General features: G+C 52.8%; 5 protein-coding genes across 5 annotated transcripts; 4 read left to right on the forward strand and 1 right to left on the reverse strand.

The window, feature by feature from the left end:
* The first annotated feature begins 813 nt into the window (after positions 1-813).
* Positions 814-12969, forward strand: SMAC4_04066 (uncharacterized protein). The gene is made up of 3 exons (XM_003348173.2): positions 814-964; positions 1039-11960; positions 12018-12969. Exons 1-3 carry the CDS (start codon positions 913-915, stop codon positions 12708-12710), a joined length of 11667 nt encoding a protein of 3888 aa, XP_003348221.1. The 5' UTR covers positions 814-912; the 3' UTR covers positions 12711-12969.
* Positions 12970-14083: 1114 nt separating this feature from the next.
* On the forward strand, positions 14084-16642 carry SMAC4_04065 (uncharacterized protein; the record flags this gene model as incomplete). Its single annotated transcript, XM_003348172.2, has 3 exons — positions 14084-14395; positions 14457-16304; positions 16389-16642. 3 exons carry the CDS (start codon positions 14084-14086, stop codon positions 16545-16547), a joined length of 2319 nt encoding a protein of 772 aa, XP_003348220.1. The 3' UTR covers positions 16548-16642.
* A 265-nt stretch (positions 16643-16907) lies between these two features.
* SMAC4_04064 (uncharacterized protein) lies at positions 16908-19304 on the reverse strand (the record flags this gene model as incomplete). The annotated part of the gene is made up of 2 exons (XM_003348171.2): positions 18862-19304; positions 16908-18796 (listed from the first exon to the last, which is right to left on the reverse strand). The coding sequence occupies exons 1-2, from the start codon at positions 18977-18979 to the stop codon at positions 16908-16910; spliced, it is 2007 nt and encodes a 668-aa protein (XP_003348219.2). The 5' UTR covers positions 18980-19304.
* Positions 19305-19465: 161 nt separating this feature from the next.
* On the forward strand, positions 19466-21473 carry SMAC4_04063 (uncharacterized protein). Its single transcript, XM_003348170.2, has 4 exons — positions 19466-20042; positions 20316-20710; positions 20842-21041; positions 21153-21473. The coding sequence occupies exons 2-4, from the start codon at positions 20525-20527 to the stop codon at positions 21256-21258; spliced, it is 492 nt and encodes a 163-aa protein (XP_003348218.1). The 5' UTR covers positions 19466-20042; positions 20316-20524; the 3' UTR covers positions 21259-21473.
* A 301-nt stretch (positions 21474-21774) lies between these two features.
* SMAC4_04062 (uncharacterized protein) lies at positions 21775-22803 on the forward strand (the record flags this gene model as incomplete). Its single annotated transcript, XM_003348169.2, has 1 exon — positions 21775-22803. The coding sequence occupies exon 1, from the start codon at positions 21796-21798 to the stop codon at positions 22801-22803; it is 1008 nt and encodes a 335-aa protein (XP_003348217.1). The 5' UTR covers positions 21775-21795.
* Between the last annotated feature and the right edge of the window lies 1 nt (position 22804).

Raw genomic sequence — 22804 nt, forward strand, 5'->3', positions numbered from 1 at the left:
CGGAACAACGTTTAAACGAATGCCTAGCGTCGTTGGAATTGGCGACCGGACGCCCCAGCTTCGCGTTCCCTGGGATTTTCGATTTGTCGACCGCGCCGCAGACTGCCCGCCCCGTTGCACCTTCCACTGAGCAGCAACTGTCGCAGCTTGCAACACCTTCTGACAGCGGCGCATTTTCCCGCTTTTGCATTTCACTTGATACCCCATCGATAACTTTTGTTTTATTCTAAACTCTCCACTTCCCGTCAATATTGCGCTGCGATACTCTTCCTTTGCGATACCCCGTCTTCCACATTTGGACGATAATAACGACGATTCCCTTCTGCTATGGCGTCATAAGTAAGTGTTGATTTCCAGTTACTTCTCCAGGGCGACGAGGCCATGTTTCCACTCTCATCTCCAGCCTGATGGATCAAGCCTTCCCCATACCGCACCGTTACCCCTCTACCTACCTTATCTACCCGCCAGCCTCTACCGGGACCCCCGATCATCAATGGCTTGAGGTTGCTGTCGGTGTTTACTACCTCTACCTGCTTTCGCGAACCTGCGTCTATCTCCCTGCCCGCCTTTGGACAGTTCATCTGCACCTGCCCTGCGGCCTGGTGGATTGCCTGTTCCGCGCAAATACCTGCCTGGACTTTGTATGTTTGGGTGGATCGAGCCTGCCCCCTCCACTTCTCTTTTGATATTCTGCCGCCTACAAACCGCGAGGCTTGGGTCACAGCTACCTTTCAACAACTTGAGCCCTGTCGTCCGATCAAATCGTCCGAGACTTGCAACCTGGAGTTCATCGTAGCTAACTGAACTCCCGTCATACAGGCTGGACACAGTTATCCTTCCTCCCCTCCCTCCATGCCAATAGAGCTTTACCGACAGCTTTTCTACTACTGCCCGAGGTGAACACCGCCAGCCATGGCGAACCTAATTGACGATGTTATCAGAAAGCTGTGCACCCCCGAAATTGGTACGTTTGTCCATCCTTGCCCACCCTTTTGGTGCTTTGTGAGTCGGCGCTGACAGCAGTTGCCTCCTTAATAGAGCTTCGGCTCAAGGTCGAAGCCGCAATAAACCTCCGCGACAGCCTCGACCACTATGTCACCGGCCCAGCATACTCGCCGTTCCTCAAGCGTATGATGCCGCCCTTCATCATGATTCTCCGACAGCCACCAGTGTTCCAGAGCAAAACGATGGATCAAGTCAACATGCAGAAGCTGCGAAACTGCATCCTCGAGATCCTTCATCGCCTCCCTACCTCGAACACGTCGCCCGAGCCCTTCGAACCTTTCGCCGAAGAAGTCGTGGACCTACTCATGGGGCTTGTGCGAGAAGACAATGAAGACAACGCCGTTCTCTGTGTTAAGATCATATCCGAGATCATGCGCCACCAACACAAAGTTCTGGGTCCCAAAGTCCAGCCCTTCCTCAACCTGATACAGGAGCTCTTCGAACAGATGGCATTGGTGGTAAAGGAACAGCTGGACGACACGTCGACGTCTGTGGTTGGCCCCCCAGGCGCCCCTTCAACTCCCGGTAGCACCCAAACGAGCTTCATGCCACACCAACAATCGCCGAGGCCAGGCTCTCCCGTCGCCCCTGGCGCTGCCGACTTCAGCGCAGATGCAGGACAACAATCCGGGCGACCCTTGCTGAAGGGCATGCAATCCTTCAGGGTGCTGTCCGAGTGCCCTATTATTGTTGTGTCCATCTTCCAGGTCTATCGCAATAGTGTGACAGCCAATGTCAAGCTGTTCGTTCCGCTCATCAAATCGGTCCTGCTTTGCCAGGCAAAAGCGCAGGAGAAAGCTCATATGGACGCCGCGGCTAGAGGGACCATTCACACGGGCGTTAGCCCCAACATCAAGAATAGGGTGGCATATGGAGAGTTCATCACCGCGCAAGTTAAGACTATGAGTTTCTTGGCTTACCTGCTAAGATCATACTCCAGTCAGTTGTCGGATTTTCTCATGTCGTTGCCCGAGATTATAGTGAGGCTTCTGAAGGACTGTCCGCGAGAAAAGTCAGGCGCCCGAAAGGAGCTGCTTGTCGCTATTCGCCACATTATCAACTTCAACTTCAGGAAAATCTTCTTGCCCAAGATCGACGAGCTGTTGGACGAGCGTACCTTGATAGGCGACGGCCTAACAGTATACGAGACGATGAGACCGTTGGCGTACAGCATGTTAGCCGACCTCATCCATCACGTAAGGGACAGCCTTACTCCTGATCAGATTCGCAAAACAGTCGAGGTCTACACGCGAAACCTACAGGACAACTTCCCCGGCACCAGTTTCCAAACCATGAGCGCGAAGCTTTTACTTAATATGGCGGAATGTATAGCCCGCTTGCCGAATAAAGTCGATGCACGACACTATCTAATGATGATCCTCAATGCCATCGCCGACAAGTTCGCTGCCATGAACAAGCAGTACGCCAATGCGGTCAAACTCTCGAAGCTTTACGCCCAGCAAGCTGCCGACAACACGCCCGAGACATATTTGGCCGACAAGGAGCACCCCCCGCAGTGGGACGAAATCGACATCTTCTCAGCAATGCCCATCAAGACTTCCAATCCTCGGGATCGTGCTGCCGATCCGGTCGTTGACAATAAGTTCTTGTTCAAGAATCTCATGACGGGCTTGAAGAACACTTTCTACCAGCTGAAGAGCTGCAATCCGACGACTGTGCCAGATCTGGCTAACGCGCCCGCTCACTGGGTTGATGTTGCTTACGGTTTTACCGCTGAGGAAGTTGAAGTTATTGTTAAGCTTTTCCGTGAGGGTTGCTACGTTTTCCGTTACTATGATAGCGAGAAGCCTGCAGCCGAGTCACCCTTCACTTCCACAGTCGAGTACATGGCAAACTTCTTCATGGTTTCCCTCACAAAAGAAGAGAAAGACCTCCTTGAGACCTTCGCTACAGTTTTCCATGTTGTCGACCCCGCGACTTTCCACGAGGTTTTCCAACAAGAGATTCCACGATTGTATGACATGATTCACGAGCATACGGCCCTGCTTCAAATTCCTCAATTTTTCTTGGCGAGCGAGGCGACATCACCCAGCTTTTGCGGAATGCTTCTGCGCTTTCTGATGGAGCGGATCGAGGACGTGGGCTCTGCCGATGTAAAGAAGTCGGCCATCCTCCTTCGTTTGTTCAAATTGGCATTCATGGCGGTTACGTTATTTGCGGCCCAAAATGAACAAGTTCTGCTTCCGCATGTGGTCGACATCATTACTAAGTCTATTGAGCTCTCGACAAAGGCAGAGGAGCCGATGAACTACTTCCTTCTCCTTAGGTCCCTGTTCAGGAGTATTGGTGGTGGTAAGTTCGAGCATCTTTACAAGCAAATTCTGCCTCTTCTCGAGATGCTTTTGGACGTTCTCAACAACTTGCTCCTGGCGGCTCGCAAGCCGACAGAGAGAGACCTCTATGTAGAGCTTTGTCTCACGGTCCCAGCACGCTTGAGCAATCTTCTTCCCCATCTCAGCTACCTCATGAGGCCTCTTGTGGTGGCTTTGCGCGCAGGGACGGAGCTGGTCGGTCAAGGCCTGCGAACTCTGGAACTTTGCGTTGATAACTTGACTGCGGACTATCTGGATCCAATTATGGCTCCGGTCATTGACGAGCTGATGGCTGCCCTCTTTGACCATCTCAAACCACACCCCTACAACCATTTCCACGCACACACGACTTTGCGAATTCTTGGCAAGCTAGGCGGCCGAAACAGAAAATTCATGACGGATGCTCTTCCTGTCAAGTATCGCCAGTTTGCTGATGATGTGGCCAGTTTCGACATTCGCCTTATCGGGTCCAAAATTGACAGAGCATTCCCGGCACATTATGGTATCGATTTGGCAATTCAGAAGTTGATGGAGGTACCGCGATTTATGAAGGGAGTGTCGGCCGCACCCACCAAGCAGCAGGACGCCTACTACAAGAGGCAGGCGCTCCATTTCATCAAAACCCAGGTGAAACTGCGCGTCGGATTTGACAATCTGCCTGATGATCTCCCTCGTCTTCTTCGACTCCAAGCGCAGGATCTTATCAACAGGAGAAAGGATGTCGATATCTCCGCTTTTGAATGCACCGACCGCGATCGCTCGATCGCCAAGAAGAACGAAGATGAGGGAGAGCTTAAGAGGCTGATCAAGGCGCTCATGTTTGCGCTCTCGCTACCGGAGTTCAGGCCTGAGGTAGATGCGTTCCTCTTAAACCTCGCCCGGCATTTTACTATCATAGAGGTTGGTCGTGCATTGGTCGACTCTAAGAGGTCTACTACTCCTTTCAACGTCGATTCGGGAGCTGGTCCGCTCTTCGTTGACACGCGGATTCTGTCGGATGCCCTCCTGGAGTCGCTCGCTTGCGAGAAGCCAGAGGTACGAGAAGGAGCTGAGCAAGTGATTCAAGAGGTCTACAATTCTGCCGCCACCATCTTTGGGTCCCCAAGCCATGTCTCTAGGCTAGCCTACTTTAACAGCTTGGCGAACACCTTCTGCCACGGCTGTTACGAGGAGGAATGGTTTACCAAAGCCGGCGGTACCTTGGGTATCAAGATCCTGCTGACGAACGTCGATCTTGGCGACTCATGGGTTGCTACCAAGCAGATCGAGTTTGTTAGAGCGCTGATGTATGTCATCAAGGACATGCCCCAGGATCTTCCTGAGAAAACCAGACGCTCCGCACAGGTTACACTTGAGATCCTTCTGAAGCGCCTTACCAAGAATGCCAAGAAGGAGGATTGCTTGCCTGCGCAGCCAACACCTCAGCAGCCGGGACAGCCGCAGCCTCAGAAGCAGTCTCGTCTTGCTCAGATCTGCATGATGCTCAACGGCGAACTGTCCCATATGAACAGACACGTTCGCAGCACTGCCAAGAGGTCCATTGAGCTGATCGCCAAAGCAACTGGGGCTGAAGTCTGGGAGCTCCTTGAGCCTCATAGGAAGCAACTTCTCCAACCTATTTTCGCCAAACCTCTTCGTGCTCTGGCATTTGGTATCCAAATCGGCTTTATTGATGCTGTTACATACTATATGTCATTGAAGCCTGACTTCGTCACATTCGACGAGCACTTGCACAGGTTGCTTATGGAGTCACTTGCACTTGCTGATGCCTCGGATGAGTCTCTTGCGGGCAAGAACCAAGAGTTCAGAACCCGGGAGCATATCGTCAACCTTCGTGTATCGTGCATCAAGCTTCTCAGCACAGCTATGGGCTTTGAGGAGTTCATGAAGGGATCTGGAAATGCCACGCGTGCCAAGATCGTCGGTGTTTTCTTTAAGTGCCTTTACTCGGAGCAAGCACCGACCATCGAAGCAGCTAACGACGCTCTGAAATCGGTCCTGTCACATACCAGTAAGCTGCCCAAAGACCTCTTACAGTCAGGCCTTAGACCGGTCCTACAAAGTCTTTCGGATGCCAAACGCCTCACTGCCCATAGTTTGGAAAATTTGGCTCGATTACTGCGACTTTTGACGACCTACTTCAAGGTAGAGATAGGCGCTCGTTTGTTAGACCACATCAAGGTCATCGCAGACCCCAACCTCCTCCAGCAGATATCGTTCACTTTCTTCGAACAGCACGCCTCGATTAAGGTCATTGCGTCTGTCTTCAACATTTTCCACCTGCTACCTGATGGAGCTAAGCAATTCAAAGAGCGTGTCATTGAGAGCGTTTTGGAGCTGGAGGAAAAGCTTAGGCGGACTCACCACAGCCCTTTCCGCAAACCCTTGTACAAGTATCTCAACCGATATCCCCTCGATATTTGGGAGTTCACATTCAGCAGAATCGACCAGTTAAGGTACGGCCGTTTCCTGGCCCAGGCATTACGCGATCCTGAGAGTCAACCACTCAGGGACTACGGTATTGGGAATGTGGAGGCTCTTGTCAAGGCTTGTGGCGACGTTGTCAACCAGAACAAGGAGACCAAATTTGCTGCTATTGTCAACACAATCAACATCCTCGAGGCGCTGTGCCAGAACTCCAACTCACTGGCTTGGATGGACAATAGAGAGCACATGGAGTGGCTGAAGACCGTTGGCAAGGAGCTTGAACAAAACCTCAAGGCGAACAAGCTCCCTGCAAATGTCCGCCTCGCTGCAGACCAGGCATCTGAGCAGCTCATGGTTATCTTGACCAAATCGCTTGAGCGCAATCTGAAGGACATCGAACCGTTGCTCAGTCTCATTGAGTCGATCACTTCAGATGATTTCCGAGAGACGCATACCATGCTTTCCTATCTCTACAAGAATATCATTTCTAGCGACTCGATTGACTTCTGGCGCACAACCGTACTTCGCTGCTTGGATATATATGCTGGGAGGAGCGCCAGTCAACGCATGAAGTGGTATCTCCTGCACAATATCGTCAACCCCATCGTTGCGATGGACGTGATGCGTCACTGGAATCGCGGTGAACCGGCCAAGAGTGGTCCACGCTTCCTCGATCGGGCGGTTATTGAGTCCATCAACACCAAGATCTGGAAGGTGAACTTGGCGGATCCCCATGACGATCTTTCACAGCCGCATATTGACCACACCAGGATGGAGGTTCTCCAACTCTCAGCCATGCTGGTCAAGTATCATCATGCCATACTGCAAGATGCGCGTAAGGACTTCATTAAGTTCGGCTGGACGTACATCAGGCTCGACGACGTTATCAACAAGCACGCTGCTTACGTCGTGATCGGATACTTCATTGCTCACTATGAGACTCCTGCCAAGATCGTCTCACAGATCTACTTCTCGCTCCTCAAGACCAACCAGAATGAGGGTAGGACCTTGGTCACCCAGGCTCTTGAGCTGATGGCGCCCGTGATGCCTAAGAGGTGCAATACCGCGCCCGGCGACAGGAACGCCGTTTGGGCTGTTGCGCCTCGCCGAATCTTGGCGGAAGAAAGCCAGAACGTCCAACAGATGACCAGCATCTTCCACTTCCTCGTCAGGCATCCGGACTTGTTCTATGACTCTCGCGACAAATTTGCCATGCTCATCATTACCTGCCTCCGCAAAGTCGCCGCGCCGCCCAACCCATCCAACGAGAGCAAGAAACTGGTGTTGAATATGATGACTTTGATTTGGCAATGGGAACAGCGTCGTGTTGAAGGCAAGCGGTCAGAACCCACTCGCTCTGTCTCCGAGTCCCCTAATGCCAAGAAGAGAAAACTCGAAGACCAGCAATCCCTTTCGCCTGCTTCAGCCAGACAAAGCGAGAGACCCGAATTCGAGATCCCGGCTATGGGCCGCCAGAAGATGATCAAGTATCTGGTTGAGTTCATCGCTCAGTTGCACGAGCGTCATCAACTTCCTTCGGCCAAGGGGCGGGACACTCCTGCCACGGCTGTCCCAGCTTTGGCTGCGCCTTCTGGCGAGCTCTGCAAGAAGGCGATGGCGCTTCTCTACAACCTTCTCCAGCCGCAATATTGGGGTGATCTTGATTTGGACCTCTTCCAAAACGTCACTGATATTGTCCTGACCAGCGAGAAGGCTTCTCTCACATTGTCCAATGAGCCGTCCGACAAGGAGAAGGCCGATGACAAGTTCCTCACCAACATCATCAACACCCTTCAGGTCATCCGCATCATTCTTCACTTCAAGTCCGACGAATGGGTCGTCAAGAACATGAGTCATATTCAAAAGATTCTCGAGAAATGCTTGAAGTCAGACAATCCAGAGATTCAGGACTGTCTCCACACGGCTGATAAGCAATGTGATGGTGGCCGTGAGGTCCGGCCGATCATCAAGCGAATCCTCGACGCGGTCCCAGAAGATGTGCCCATGGAGGACGCCGATGCTGAAGGCGAAACGGAGGCGCCAACTTCGGAGGCTGTCACGTTCCTATCCGGGATTGCCACCGAGAGCATGGCTGCGACGAACTACGTCTCCGGTATCAACATCTTATGGTCGCTTGGTCGCCGTCGTCCTACAGCCATCGACCAGCATATTCCTGCAATTATGAAGTCGCTTCAGTCCAAATTGGCTAGAGACCACGTTTCCCACTACGCGGCGTTGGCGCAGGGCGGCATCCCCCGACCACAGCCGGACAATGCCAATGCAGCAACCGAAATGAACGCTTACGACCTGGAGATACAGACAGGGCTGATCATCAAGGCCATAGAGACCGTTTCCCTTCGCATGGACATTCTCGGCGACAACCGTAGACCGTTCCTCAGTGTGCTCGCTACCATTGTCGAAAAGTCTTTGCACACCGGTCTCTGTGAAAAGATCCTTGACATGGTTGAGGGATGGGTGTTCCGCTCCGAGGGAACATGGCCTTCCCTCAAAGAAAAGACAGCCGTGCTTTCGAAGATGATCACATTTGAGCACCGACAAGACCCGACCATGCTTATGAAGTTCCTCAACCTCGTTCTACACATTTACGAGGATCCCAAGATTACACGGACTGAGCTCACCGTCCGTATGGAGCATGCATTCCTCATCGGAACAAGAGCTCAAGACGTGGACATGCGCACCCGCTTCATGGCCATCTTTGACAAGAGTCTCTCCAGAACTGCCAGTGCTCGGTTGGCCTATGTCATTCTGTCACAGAACTGGGACACCCTTGCCGATTCATTTTGGCTGGCGCAGGCGATCCAGCTTCTTTTCGGAGGAGTGGATATGAATCTTCCCATCCAGCTACACCAAGACGATTTCCGGACCTTGTCAGCATCTCAACTGATTGGAAGCTATGCCAAAGACACAAGAGAACCAGCCTTGATCACCGATGACAAATACGACGCGTTCATGACCAGCCACCGCCGCTTCATTACCGAGCTTGGAGACATCAAGGCCCGAGACATTCTTGAGCCGTTGACCCAGCTGCAACACATTGACAATAACTTGTCCAACGATATCTGGGTTGTTCTTTTCCCAATGTTCTGGTCCGCGACCTTGAAGGAGGATAGACCCGAGCTTCAACGTGGTCTTGTCACTCTTCTTACCAAAGATTACCACTCGAGGCAGATGGACAAGCGGCCAAACGTGGTTCAGTCACTCCTGGCTGGAGCCGCCAAGGCTTTTCCTGAGTGCAGGCTGCCACCGCATGTCCTCAAGTTTGAGGCTAAAACATTCGATGCGTGGTATACAGCGCTCTGTCAGTTGGAGACCGCTGCCATCAAGCCGGGGGATGACTCAGCGATCGTCAAGGAAAGCAACCTCGACGCGCTGGTTGATCTCTATGCATCTCTTGGTGAGGAAGATCTCTTCTTTGGCACATGGCGCCGTCGGTGCCAGTTTGTCGAGACCAACGCAGCGCTTTCGTACGAGCAGAATGGCATGTGGGATAAAGCCCAAAAGATGTACGAAGCAGCCCAGATTAAGGCTCGGACTGGCGTCATTCCTTTCTCTGAAGGTGAATACATGTTGTGGGAGGATCACTGGGTTCTTTGCGCCCAGAAGCTCCAGCAATGGGACATCCTTCAGGAGTTCGCTAAGCATGAGAATATGCAAGACTTGCTGTTGGAGTCTATCTGGCGCAACACTGAGTACTGGCAGAACCAGGAGAACAGGGAGCAACTCGACAACCACATCAAGGGCCTGATGGATGCGCCTACGCCCCGCAGAAACTTCTTCCAGGCCTTCATGTCGTTGTTGAAGTATCACAATAAGCAAGAAAGCCTTCATGACTTCAACCGCGTCGTTGACGAGGCGATCCAGCTGTCCATCCGGAAATGGCATCATCTTCCCAAGCGTCTCACGACAGCTCACATTCCAATTTTGCAGAACTTCCAGCAGTTGGTTGAGCTTCACGATGCCAGTGTCATCTGCCAGAGTCTTTCGGCTACTAACCAGAATAACCTCGATGCGCGGTCTGGTGAGCTTAAGTTGCTTCTCGGCTCATGGCGGGATCGTCTCCCCAATACATGGGATGATATCGTTGCATGGCAAGACCTGGTCACTTGGAGGCAGCACGTCTTTGGTCTTATCAACAACACGTACCTCCAGCTTCTGCCGCAACAGGGTGGACAGAGCGCTGGCGGTGCTTCGTTTGCGTACCGTGGATTCCACGAAACCGCCTGGATTATCAACAGATTCGCGCACGTTGCCCGCAAGCATAACCTTAACGAAGTGTGTATCAATCAACTCAGCCGCATCTACACCTTGCCGAACATCGAGATTCAAGAGGCCTTCCTTAAGCTTAGGGAGCAAGCCAAGTGCCACTATCAAAATCCCGAAGAGCTGCAGAACGGGCTGGAGGTCATCAACAACACCAATCTCGGCTACTTCACCGGTCAGCAAAAGGCTGAATTTTTCACTCTTAAGGGCATGTTCCTGGAGAAGCTTGGCCAAAAGGACGAGTGTGATACAGCTTATGGCATGGCACTTTCGCACGATATCTCTGCACCTAAGGCGTGGGCAGAATGGGGTTACTTCAATGACAGAAAGTTCAGAGAGAACCCGGCTGATGTGCTCGCCGCCAAGCAGGCCCTTACGTGTTACCTGCAGGCTGTGTCGAGCTACAAGAATCACAAGTCAAGGAAGCTTATCGCGCGGATCTTGTGGCTTTTGAGTCTCGATGACGCCAACAATACCATCTCCAGCGGGTTTGACGACTTCAAGGGCGAGACACCGACATGGTATTGGATTACGTATATCCCTCAGTTGCTCACCGGACTCAACCACAAGGAGGCACCGAGATTGCAAGTGGTTCTGAGCAAGATTGCTAAGAGCTACCCTCAAGCGCTTTACTTCCTGCTCCGAACCAGTCGCGAAGACATGCTGCAAATCAAGAAGGCCCAGGAGAACAAGGAGCGTATGAGACAGCAACAGCAGCAACGAGCTCAAAGCGCAGCCGCCAGGGCAAGCGCTACTCCTGGCCAGCCTACTCCTGCTGCTACAGCGTCGGCTACTCCCAAGCCCGAAGGTGATTCCCGACCCGCCACCGCTACTGGGGATGCTGCTGGGCAAGTCAAGCCCGAAGTCAAGGCTGACGGTGCACTTAACGGTGTTCCTGCAGCAGCAGCTCAGGCCGGCGTTCCTACTCCAAACCCTGCTCAAATCCATGCTCCGGGTGCAGTCCCTGGCGTGCAGCCACAGGCTGTCCAGAAGAGGCCTCCCTGGGAACTCACCGATGAGATCATGAGCATGCTGAAGACGGCCTTCCCTCTCCTGGCGCTTTCTATGGAGACCATGGTGGATCAGATCCAGAAGCACTTCAAGTGCCCACCTGACGAAGACGCCTACAGACTCATTGTTGCGCTCCTTAATGACGGACTGTCATACGTGAGTCGTATGCCGACTTCGTATGCCAGAGACGTCAAGCTTCCAATCGCAACCGAGGCCAACATAACTCGTTTTGCGGAGACGATACTGCCTGCCCACATTAGAGGTACCTTCGAGCAGGAGTTTGTGAAGGCGAAGCCTACTATGTATGAGTACATCCAGAAACTCCGGAAATGGCGCGACAAGTTTGAGGAGAAGCTCGATCGCCGTCGCACAAGCATGCCTCTGGAGAACTTCTCTCACTATACGCCGCATCTCAGCGAGTTCCGGTACCAGAAGTTCGATGAGGTGGAGATTCCGGGTCAATACCTGCAGCATAAGGACAAGAACCAGGACTTCATCCGTATCGACAGGTTCCTGCCCAATGTTGATCTCGTCCGCACTTCCAATGTGTCGCATCGCCGGTTGAAGATTCGTGGCCACGACGGTAGCGTTCACTCGTTTGCTGTCCAGCACCCTGCAGCGCGCCAGTCCCGTCGCGAAGAGCGTCTTCTGCAGCTCTTTAGGCAGCTCAACCAGACCTTGAGCCACAAGAAGGAGAGTCGCAGGCGTGATCTCCAGTTCACGCTGCCGTTGATGGTACCTCTTGCACCTCATATCAGGATCATTCAAGAGGATACTTCATACATCACTCTCCAGGGCATTTACGAGGATCACTGCCGGAGGTCGGGAGTGCACAAGGATGAGCCATTCCTCTTTACGATGGAGAAATTGCGCGGGCTCATGGATGGCAAGTTGCCGAGTGTGGTAAGTTACGGTACATCACCAAGGAATGGAGGGGATCCAGGACTGACATCGGTGCAGAAGTTATCTGAACAGGGACAGAACGCTGCGGCTCGTCTTGAAGTTCTTAACGCGATTCAAGAGAAGTGGGTGCCGCACACGCTTGTGCTGCAATACTTCCAGGCCATCTTCCCCGACTTTGCCGAGTTCTGGCTCTTCAGGCGTCGCTTCTCGTACCAGCTCGCCGCGCTCACGTTCATGACATACATCTTGCACGTCGACAAGCGATACCCGCACAAGTTCAACATCGCGCGCGGCTCAGGCAACATCTGGGGCTCTGAGCTCACGGCTATCATGGCAGCCAACAAGCCTTACTTCAGCAACACGGAGCCGGTGCCCTTCCGTCTCACGCCCAACCTGCAGACGCTCATGGGCCCGCTCGCGCTCGAGGGCATCTTTACTGTTTCCATGATGGCCATCGCGCGCTGTCTGACGGACCCGGAGTTCCAGCTCGAGCATGCTTTGACGCTGTTTGTCCGCGACGAGATGATCTTTTGGTTCACCAGCAGTCACAGGCCGCTGAGCCTGTCGGATAATCAGCTCAGAGAGACAGTACAGGCCAACAGCGAGATGATTGTCAAGCGGGCGGCGAGCCTGGCTCAGGCGCCGGCGGGTAACTTGCCGGCGTTCCAGACGATTATTGATCTGATTGCGAAGGCGGTTAGTCCGTTGAATTTGGCGCAGTGTGAGGCGTTGTGGATGCCGTATCTGTGATGGAGGTTTGTGATGATGTTGGTTGTTGGAGTTACAACTCAAGGAAAAGGTTACACAGGAATTTCGGAGTTTGTGTTTTGGGAAGTCAAAACGGAGGAGAGGAGTACAGTGCGTATATGTGGTAATGATCGGGTTGTATTTGTGTTTATATCGTTACTTGTAAGGGGCGGGGATTTGCATGACTCCTGGTGTTAGAGGAGTAAAAATGATCAGTTAGCAGTAATGAATTAGATGAGCAAGAGCCTACGGACTTAAGATGATTGATCTTGTGAGACTGTGGAAGTTGACTTAAAGTCCTCCCCCCCATGCTTCAGTTGCTTCCCCTCATCCCATCTCGGGACGGGAGTGTTTAATCCCGATGTAGCCGCATCACGGAGTTGGAGAAGATATCGGAGTTTGGAGTAACGGGAACCCCCTGACCCCAAGTTCGTCCTGCATGCACACAGTTCAACACAGTAAAAAGCAAACAAACAGGCCACTAAGCTTCCCGGGCCGAGGCCCAACCAGTCGGCCGGAAAGCGCTGATCCCCCCCTCGAAACTGCGGGAACTGCCCCTGCTGGCAAGTCCCGCAAGGTATCACCGTACTACCAAGCTGAAAGCGGTAAAAGGTACCCCGGTTCCCCGCATTAGCCAATTCGAACGACCTCTGTCCTCGCCCGGAGAACAGTCCTAGGTTCTCAATTCCTACCTCCTCCCAGCAGGTCTCCAGTCTCCAGCAGGTCAGCAGCCACCAGAGGAGCATCTCACAAGACACCAAGTCCACGTATTTCCCTCCACCACATACCTTGCCATTGGCTTGTTCGGTTCCTCCTCCGACGTCGAAATAGCGGTCTCACATTTCTCCAGAGCCCCAGGTTCCTGCATGCCACCGAGTGATCGACGTCCGTCATCGCATTTGGGGTGTGTGGATGTTTGATCACGTATCGCGGTGAAGGAGGTTGAAACGAACCGGGCTACCTAGCTAGCTCTAGCTATTGCGCCGCATTGGTCGACTTTGAACGCCTTGGACGAGTTGGATTGGTTGACTGTGGGTCAGATTCAGAGCCAGAGAGATTCCTGGATCGAGGATCGAGAGGTTGTTTTGGTGATAAGAGAGAAAAAAAGTGGAAGCGAAAGGGGGATATATAGTTGAGAAAGACTGACCGTCGGTCGGTTCTCCTTGGTAAGAGATATTCCATCCCTCCCAAGTGATTTTGTTGTTGTATTGCTCTCCCTTTTTTACCCCTTACGTACCAATCTTTGCTTCCCGGATATACCAAACACTTTGCAAGACAAGATGTCGGTGGCAGTGGAATTGCCGTTATCGGCGGCTTTCACGTCGTCGTCTTCTGCAACTAATGATGATTCCTTGACCTGTTCCGTGGAAGTCAAGATGGAAGTTAACACAAAAGTCACAGAGGTCACAGAGGTCACGGAAGACACGGGAGTCACGCGAGTCACGGGAGTCACGCGAGTCACGGAAGTCACGGAAGTCACAGAGGTTGTTACAACAGAACAACTCCTCAGCACAGAAACCAACACAAACAACACAGAAATCGAAGATTCACTAGAAGACGAAATCGACGAAATAATCATGCGTCCAGACGTGATCCCGAGAAAGCTCTGGGAGCACCCGGACCCGGAGAGCACGCCTATGTGGCAGTTCTTGCAGAATGTTAACAAGAGACATGGGCTTAACTTGAAGGTCAGTAATATTCACCCATCCGTTGACCCATCGTAACCCGATATTGACAAATAGTGTCTAGACCTTCCCAGAACTCCACGAATACTCCCTCCAAAACCGCTCCCAGTTCTGGGCAGACGTGTGGGAAGAAGCCAACTACATCCACGAAGGCACCTACAGCCGTGTAGTTGACGAATCCGCCCCCATCGACGCCGTCCCCATCTGGTTCGAGGGCGTCAAACTCAGCTACGCCGAGAACGTGCTCTACTCCCGACCCAAGGGCAGCAGCAACTCTTCGCGCTCCACCGTAGGAAAAGAGGATGACAAGGTAGCCGTGACCGAGGTGCGCGAAGGCGCCAGCGAAACACGCAATGCCACCTACGGCGAGCTCCGCGAGCGAGCAGGCCGACTAGCCGCCGCGATGAAGGCGCGCGGCGTCAAGAAGGGCGACGTCGTGGTGATCGTAGGTGCCAACAGCATCGACACCCTTTTGGTCTGGCTGGCCACCTCCTGGCTGGGCGCCATCTTCAGCAGCAGCTCGACCGACATGGGCACCAAGGGCATCCTGCAGCGGACGGTGCAAGTCAACCCCAAGCTGATGTTCATGGACGACGCGGCTCTTTACAACGGCAAGATCGTCGATCTCCGTTCCAAGATGGCCGAGGTGGTCGAGGGACTGAAAGACTGCACCAACTTTGACAACATCGTCTCCATCCGCCGCTTCGCTGAAGCCCGCGACATCTCGGCCGTTCCGAAGGCCATCACCATGGACGAATTCCTCTCCTCCGGCTCTGGGACTCCATTCCCGGACTTCGTCCGCATCCCCTTCCACGAACCCTACCTAATCTGCTACTCCTCCGGCACGACGGGTACTCCAAAAGCCATCGTCCACTCCCTGGGCGGCGTAATGATCTCCTACTTCAAAGAAGGCAGCTTACACGAAGGGCTCACCGGCTCCGACGTCACCTTGCAATACACCACCACGGGCTGGATCATGTACCTCGCCAACGTAGCCATCCTACTCTACGGCGGCAAAACCATCATCTACGACGGCTCCCCTTTCAAGCCCGACTCCTCCATTCTCGTGCACCTCGCGGCCCAACACCGCGTCACCAAGCTCGGCATCTCCCCGCGCTGGATGTTCGAGTTCGCCAAGAACGGCCAGTCCCCGCGCGAAATGGCCGACCTGTCAAGCCTGCGCATCGTCACTTGCACGGGCATGGTCCTTTCCGACCAGTTATTCGAGTGGTTCTACGACGCCGGCTTTCCGCCCTCTGTGCAACTCGGCAACATTTCCGGCGGGACAGACATAGCCGGCTGTTTCGGCATCTGCAATCCGCTTACACCCGTCTACGTCGGCGGAACCCAGGGTCCTTCCCTCGGCGTCGCAGTAGAAATCTACGATTCTCTCGTAGGCGACGGCGAACCAGGCCGTCCCGTACCAGAAGGCCACGCAGGCGAATTAGTAGCCACCACGGCCTTCCCCAACGTCCCTTGCTTCTTCTGGTCCGACCCCATCCCTTCTGGCCAAACCAGCCCCGCCAGCCCAGGGACAAGATACCACGCCGCTTACTTCGCGCGCTTCCCGCACGTGTGGGCGCACGGCGACTTTTGCGTGATTCACCCGACCACGCGCGCGTTGCACTTGTTGGGGCGCGCAGACGGCGTGTTGAATCCCAGCGGTGTGCGGTTCGGGTCAGCGGAGATTTACAATGTCATTGAGCGAAGGTTTGCGGACAGAGTGCAGGATAGTCTGTGCGTGGGGCAGCGAAGACCGAAGGATCACGATGAGAGCGTCATGTTGTTTTTGCTGATGAAGCCTGGAAATAACTTGGATGCAAGGTTGGTGAGGGAGGTCAAGCAGGCGATTGCGGCGGATTTGAGCAAGAGACATGTGCCCAAGTGGGTTTTTGAGACGCCTGAGATTCCGGTGAGTGTTTCCTTTTTTTTCCCCTTTCCTTGAGGATAGTGTGCGGTTTTGGGAATGGAAACTGACAATGAATGGTAAAAACAGACAACGATCAACCTCAAGAAGGTTGAATTACCTGTTAAGCACATTGTGTGCGGCCGCAAGGTCAAGGCGAGCGGGACGCTGGCTAATCCACAGAGTCTGGACTTTTACTACCAGTTTGCGAAGGTGGAAGAGCTGGTCAATCCTCATCCCAACCTTTAAGGGTACAAGGAGAAGTTGTTTACGAAGTCACGATAATCCTGTAATGTTTGATGTATGATCAAGGGACTTGGGACGATGGCGATATATACGGAACGGATGTTGGGATATGATGATATAGTTGAATTCAAGACTTATAAACAACTCTAAATACCCATGTAGGGGCTGTGATAATCCAGTTCCGATATGGACCTTTTTCTTCTAAAACTCCATGCTCCTCCTTGGTCCCCGTTCCAAACTTTTAGTTCCAGCTACTTCCAGCCTTGATTAATATCCTATCCTGGACGCCATCGCTATGCCTATTTTACCGTGATGATGTGCCAAATAAGTATAATCCAACAACAGTGCTAATCAATCAAATCCTCAATCACTCAACTCCATGTTATCCACCTCTTCATGATCTCCCCTAAACAACCTTGTACCTCCCCCAGCCGGTGCCCTCCTCCCACTCCTAGCCACACCCTTCCCTTTATCTTTCACACCACCACTCTGTCCCGGCGTCTCGGCAGCAGCTGTCCGCCTGCCCCTTGCCAATTTCATTCTCGCCGCGAACTTCTTTTCCCCCAGCATCTGCTCGAAGCTAGCCAAGTCCCCAGTCATCGCCCCGTCGTCCCCTCCTTCTCCGCCAATCCCCGCATCCGCAGTCCCTAGCAGCCCTATATCCCCTGCTTCCGCCGATTCTTCAAGCGCCTTATTCAGCAACTCCGTAGCAATGGGATCCTGCGGGTGTATCGCCAACGCCTCATGCAGCACCCGCACTGCCTCGTCTGGCCTGCCCTGGTCCAAGTAAATCAATCCCTTGGCGCAAAATATCTGGGCGTCTTTCCCGCCATCGCGAAGGACCTGATCAAAGTGATCCAACGCCTCGTCATATTTCCTCAGCCGCCTCAGCGCATGTCCCAAGTTCGTGCGGGCGCCCAGCCAAGCGTGCGGATCGCTGTCGGTCTCCGCCGCGATCTCGAGCGCCACCTCAAACATTTTGACGGCCTCCTTAAGGCGGTCCTGGTGGTAGAGCACGATACCCATCTCGTTGAGCAGCAAGGGATCGGTTTTACATAGCGAGTAGGCCGTCTTGAGGAACTCCTCGGCGGCCGTCATGTTGTTCATGGCGTGGTTCTGCATGCCCAAAAAGACTTGTGGCAGGTGGGTGCCCGTGAACAAGCGGGCCGCGGTCGAGTAGGCGGTTACGGCCTGGTCGTGCTCGCCCTCGGCGGCGAAGGTGTGCGCAAAGCCGATCCAGGCGGGACCAAAGTTGGCGTCCATCATGCTTGCTTTGCTGAAGTAGCGGCGCGCGTCGGCGATCTTGCCCGTGGTGAAATAGTAGACGCCGACGGCGAGCCACGTGCAGGGCTCGTCCGGGTGGGTGTCGGCTAGCTCGTGGGCGATCAAGAAGAGTACGTTCGTTTTCCGGAGCTCGTATAAGCAGGCGAGATGGATCGGGTAAACGGCGAAATTATATTTGTCGTCCATCAGGATCGACTCGGTTATCGCAAGCGCGTCCTTAAAGCGGCATTGCGTATAGAGCAGGTCGGCCTTGGCTAGTAGAATATCGGCATTGTTTTCGAGGCCGTAATGTGTGGAGAGCGACTCGATGGCCGTGTTGAACGCTTGTGGGTTGTGGTACTTGGAGAGCTGTGTCTGGTACAGCATCTGCACGTAGTCGGCAGGTTCGTCCTCCATGTCTGGGTCGTCTCCTGGAGCACAAATCGAGTTGAAGGCGAGCGACTGCATAAACTCGTCCTCCTCATCGGGCGACATGAGCGAGTTTTTGACCAGCTGGCTGAAGGCCTCGAAACACTGGACATCGATCCGTAAAGCATCTTTGTAGGCTTCCTTGGCTCGGTCGAAGGCATTCTGCTTGGCGTAACAGAGCCCTCGGAGATAGCACATGGAGGCTTCGTAGCGTCTGTTTGAGATGTCTTCCTCCGGTATATCATCGCCTTGGTCGTGGTGCCGTGATGGTGTTTTCGAGTTGGCTCTTGCTGTGGCGGCGCGCACGCCTCGAGTAGTCTTGCGTTTCGCATTGGTCGCAAATAGGTGTGTCGGGGTGTGTTCGCCTAAGATCGCAAGGGCTTCGGCGAAGTTGTTTTGTTTTATTAGGCAGTGCGCTGCAAGATATCGACAGGATGGATTCGAGGTGAGCAGATCGTTTTTGACAAGCAGATCTTGTTTGACAAGCAGTGCCTGTGCTCGGGTGTAGTTTCCTGCTGCAAAGTGGACTTGGGCTAGGAAGAAGGCGTCGTGATCGTCATCTGGAGCAAGCCAACAGTTAGAGATTGGAACCAGTACCGAGTTGGCGCTTCATACAATTGCTTACTTGTCATGGCTAGGAGCTTGTCTCCTATAAATATGGCTGACTCGTACTGGGCCTTGTTGAGGGCATCCTGGCGCCATTCGCGCAGGAATCTTTCCATGTTTGGTTGTGAAGAAGCCATCCTCAGATCCCGGCCTCTTCATCGGCCGGCATGGAGAAGTCGTGTTGGTCGTCGAGGACTCGAGTCAATTCCGGCAATTATGTGTTTTGGTAGTGCGACGCGATTGATGGCGACAGGAAGAATGCGACAAGTTGCGACAAGATGCCAAAATCAGCGAAGGCTCGGTAAGGTGAATTGTTTGTGCCAAAGTTAAGGGAGGTCGGTAGATGCACCAAAGCCAATTGTCGTCAAGGGTATGTTACTAGGTCAGGAAGAAGGATGTACATAAAGGAAGTCAAGGATGCTCGAGCAATACAAAGTCTCCTTCTCGGTTAATTTGTTGGAGGGAAAGCTGTATTTCAACGCGACATTCTGCAATGACGAAGGACGGACCGCGTTGGCGGGCGGCGGGTGCAGGCGGCAGGCAATGGCGGGGAACGCGAGCTCAGGTGAGGGGCTCCACTCACCGACGGTTACACTAACTGCATTTAGAAGTTTGTTGATAGTTGCGCCAAGCATCGCGCCTTCCCCTTTTCTGTCTTCCTTGGTGTGTATCCCTCATTCCCTCCTTGACAAGAAACTCCGGATGTCTTCGGCGGAGATCTATGAACATTGAGCCTTCTCATTTTTCAGTGAGTTCTTCATGCAATGGAATAGATGTGGGGCGAGAGGGATGCCGAAGATAAAGCTCCGTATCACCACTTGTTCCCTCTTGAGCTTTTTGCATTGGCACCGTAAGACGCGAACATACGCAACGTCGCAATATCCCCCATAAAGCTTATGCATGCCATATTGTGCCCTCTTGTGGAGTCACATCGCCTTGGAGATGACTAAGTTCCTGCTTTTCATTTATCTCGCGGTCTATGAGCTTTCAATCTGACTCTGCTTAGCCTCCGACGTCCAGAGCCGGTGTGACCTCGGGAGCGTACCAATCACATTCAGCATTGATGGGTATTCTCTTTTGACCTAGAAGACTTGAGCTAGAAGCCATGTCATATGGTTCTTCTTCAAACTGTTCTTGCTATGGCCTCGATATCGTCGCCCAGTGTCATGCCCATGGCCAAAAAAGATATTCTGGTGAAGCGTACGTCGAAGACAATCCTTTCAATCCATGTCAAGTCCCCGGACGGTATACAAATTCTTCTTGAGGTTGATGTCTTCGAAGTTGGAGCGTCTACAATAACACCAAAAGTTGGTGGAGAACAAGCTATCCGTTCGCCTCGTTACACCTACCTACATTCTCAACGCCAAGGTTACAGTGACGGTAATGACACTCTTCGTGGATTGACAAAAGGAGGTCAACAATAAGCTGAGATCGGTAGCATCGCATGGGGCTATTACTGATTACACTTGATAGGACCTCCATGTGAGACTCGGCGAAGGCCTATTAGGTTTCGTGACCAACAACGAAGAGGGGGTGACGGAATATCAACATGAAATGCAGAAGATGTATAAAGGAGGATATTGCCCTCTTCTACGAGGTTCAACTTATTATCAAAATCAGATCAAACAGTACCCTTCCTTCACCGCAAATTCTCAGTCCACCCATCTCTCAAATCCAGCAGAATGATCGCTCCCAAGCTCCTCGCCGTCGTCCCCCTCCTTTCTGGAGCCGTCTTCGCCGCTCCCGCCCCCGCCGTTGGGCTCACCGATGCCAACGGTGCACCTGTTCTCTTCAAGCGCGGCGAGGGCATTCATCTCATGAACTGCGAATATACCGGCAGCGTCCCCAGTTTCGCATCTCTCGTTGTTGTATGTAGTATCCTTTTCAATGTCCTTGATCTATCGTCATGCTGTGTTTACTCCTCTTTCAGCCATGAAAGAACCAAGTTAGGTAAAAGGTGATGATATATATTGATGCTGACCTTCCTTGTTTTGATCAGTACTGTGCCAACGACGGCGACTGCAACAACCTGTCTGTCGTCCACCCCAACTCGAACGTGTGCACCAAGAGTAGAAGTGGGACTCGTAGTTATCACACGTGGGAGGGCAGCACGCAGTCGTGCACATTTGGCAGTGGCATCACATTCACTTGGAACATTCCAAGTAATGCCCAGTCTTTGCCCAATTATAACTATGTGGGGTGAGTTTTCTGTCCTTATACCTATTCATTCTTTTCCTACACTAGCAGGGTAGAAGGGCAGGTTGCGGGTTTCTGATGTGATCATTGGCTAACCTTACTTCTTTACACCAGAACTGGAAGCAACGGCTATAACACGTACTCGGGGTACAAGGACGACCAGCATTTCGGCGTCCAGTACTGGGATTCCAAATGCCGAAGCATCTACTATTACATCTGAGTGGGTGGAAGGCCCGTAGAAACCGTGTAGGGATGACGTATGTGGATGAACGGTAGCTATGTGGCTTTCCTTGGTTGTCGCCTCATCTTTGCAAGAGAGCTGGATGCTGAGACGCAGCTTTCATTCATTCTACGCTTCTTTTCGTTTTTATGCAATTTACTCTATTTGAGGACTCTCGTCCACCGGTTTCCTCTCATTAACTTGCTTCATTTTTCAAACCTATACATATGTCAATGGGAAAGTGTACAAGCTGTACCGTAGTCTCTCATTCGTGACTATCGAATGCAATGGATGGCATGCCAAATTTGATGACGAGCGGAATCGGCTCGCACGTGGTGAGACTAGCCAAACGATGTTAAAGAATTATCTGAGAATAAGGCAAAGAATGCCTCACACTAGCAAACTCGTAGGGCTGAGTGATACCTAGACTGCGCCTCCTTTGGGTTACGTTACATTCCCCCCTCGGGCATATTCAGCCTCACCATATACCTCCCCCGTCCTTAAGTCCTCGGTTCTCTTCACTCCAACATCACAAAAATGGGATTGAAGACGACAACAACTAGGTACCTAGTCAAATACTCACAGTCCCAACATCTCAAACACAACAGATCACCAGATCTTCCACCCATGGCAACATTCCACCCTTTCCCCCGTCTACCCACCGAGCTTCGTCTCCGAGTCTGGGAATTAACCGTCGAGCCACGCACCGTCAATTTCCGCATCAAACAAAGCGCCGCGGACGACGTCGTCAACAACCGTTTTTCTATCCATTACGGGTCAACCAGAATCCTACCCGTCCACTCATCCACTCCGGCACCAGCGGCTCTGCACGCGTGCCACGAAGCCCGTAACCACCTATTGCACTGGAAACGAGTATATCAGCAAGTCTTCTGCGTCATAGTCAACCAAAACCCCGCGAGAGATTCGACATATGACGAAGGCTACATCTACCTCCATTTCGAGCTCGACACCATCGACATCGGCACCACTTGGTTTCATGACTTTTTGCTTTTTACGTACTACCACCTTCCATACTCAGACTCCTCCCAACGCTTGCAGCAGCAGCAGAACCAACACTCAAGTTTCTTTTCTCCTCCCACGCCAGTACCCCTCGCCTCCAAAATCCTCCGCCTAAAATTCACCCGCAACTTCGGCGACGAGTACCTCGACCACTGGGACATCGTAGACGGTCTTCGATACTTTGTCAGTCTCAAAGAGGTCTTTTGCGTGTGTGGAGATGGGATCATGGCGTGGGGTAGCGCAACGGAGTGGATCGGGTTTGGGGACTTGTCTTGTGGGGAGGAGGGGGTGTGGTTGATTGATGGAAAGAACGGTGGTGGCTTGGGTGACGGGGAGGACAAGGCAAGGAAAGCGGTGGAGTGGGATGAGATTTGGGGGGCGTTTAAGATGGAGAGGGAACGGGAGAGGGGGTATGGTGGTGGTGGTGGAGGAGGAGGAGGAGGAGGACCAGGAGGAGGATATCAATACCCCCCACCACTGCCACCACCATCACCACCCTCTCTTCCATCTCCTCCCACCTTCTGAG

The sequence above is a fragment of the Sordaria macrospora genome, chromosome 2 (genome assembly GCF_033870435.1).
Source record: "Sordaria macrospora chromosome 2, complete sequence".
Classification (NCBI taxonomy): domain Eukaryota; kingdom Fungi; phylum Ascomycota; class Sordariomycetes; order Sordariales; family Sordariaceae; genus Sordaria; species Sordaria macrospora.

Coding starts and splice junctions, on each gene's coding strand:
- SMAC4_04066 (XM_003348173.2), top strand. CDS start 913: ATGGCGAACCTAATTGACGATGTTATCAGAAAGCTGTGCACCCCCGAA. Junction 965..1,038: donor GCTGTGCACCCCCGAAATTG/GTACGTTTGTCC, acceptor CCTCCTTAATAG/AGCTTCGGCTCAAGGTCGAA. Junction 11,961..12,017: donor ATGGCAAGTTGCCGAGTGTG/GTAAGTTACGGT, acceptor ACATCGGTGCAG/AAGTTATCTGAACAGGGACA.
- SMAC4_04063 (XM_003348170.2), top strand. CDS start 20,525: ATGATCGCTCCCAAGCTCCTCGCCGTCGTCCCCCTCCTTTCTGGAGCC. Junction 20,711..20,841: donor GTTTCGCATCTCTCGTTGTT/GTATGTAGTATC, acceptor TGTTTTGATCAG/TACTGTGCCAACGACGGCGA. Junction 21,042..21,152: donor CCCAATTATAACTATGTGGG/GTGAGTTTTCTG, acceptor TCTTTACACCAG/AACTGGAAGCAACGGCTATA.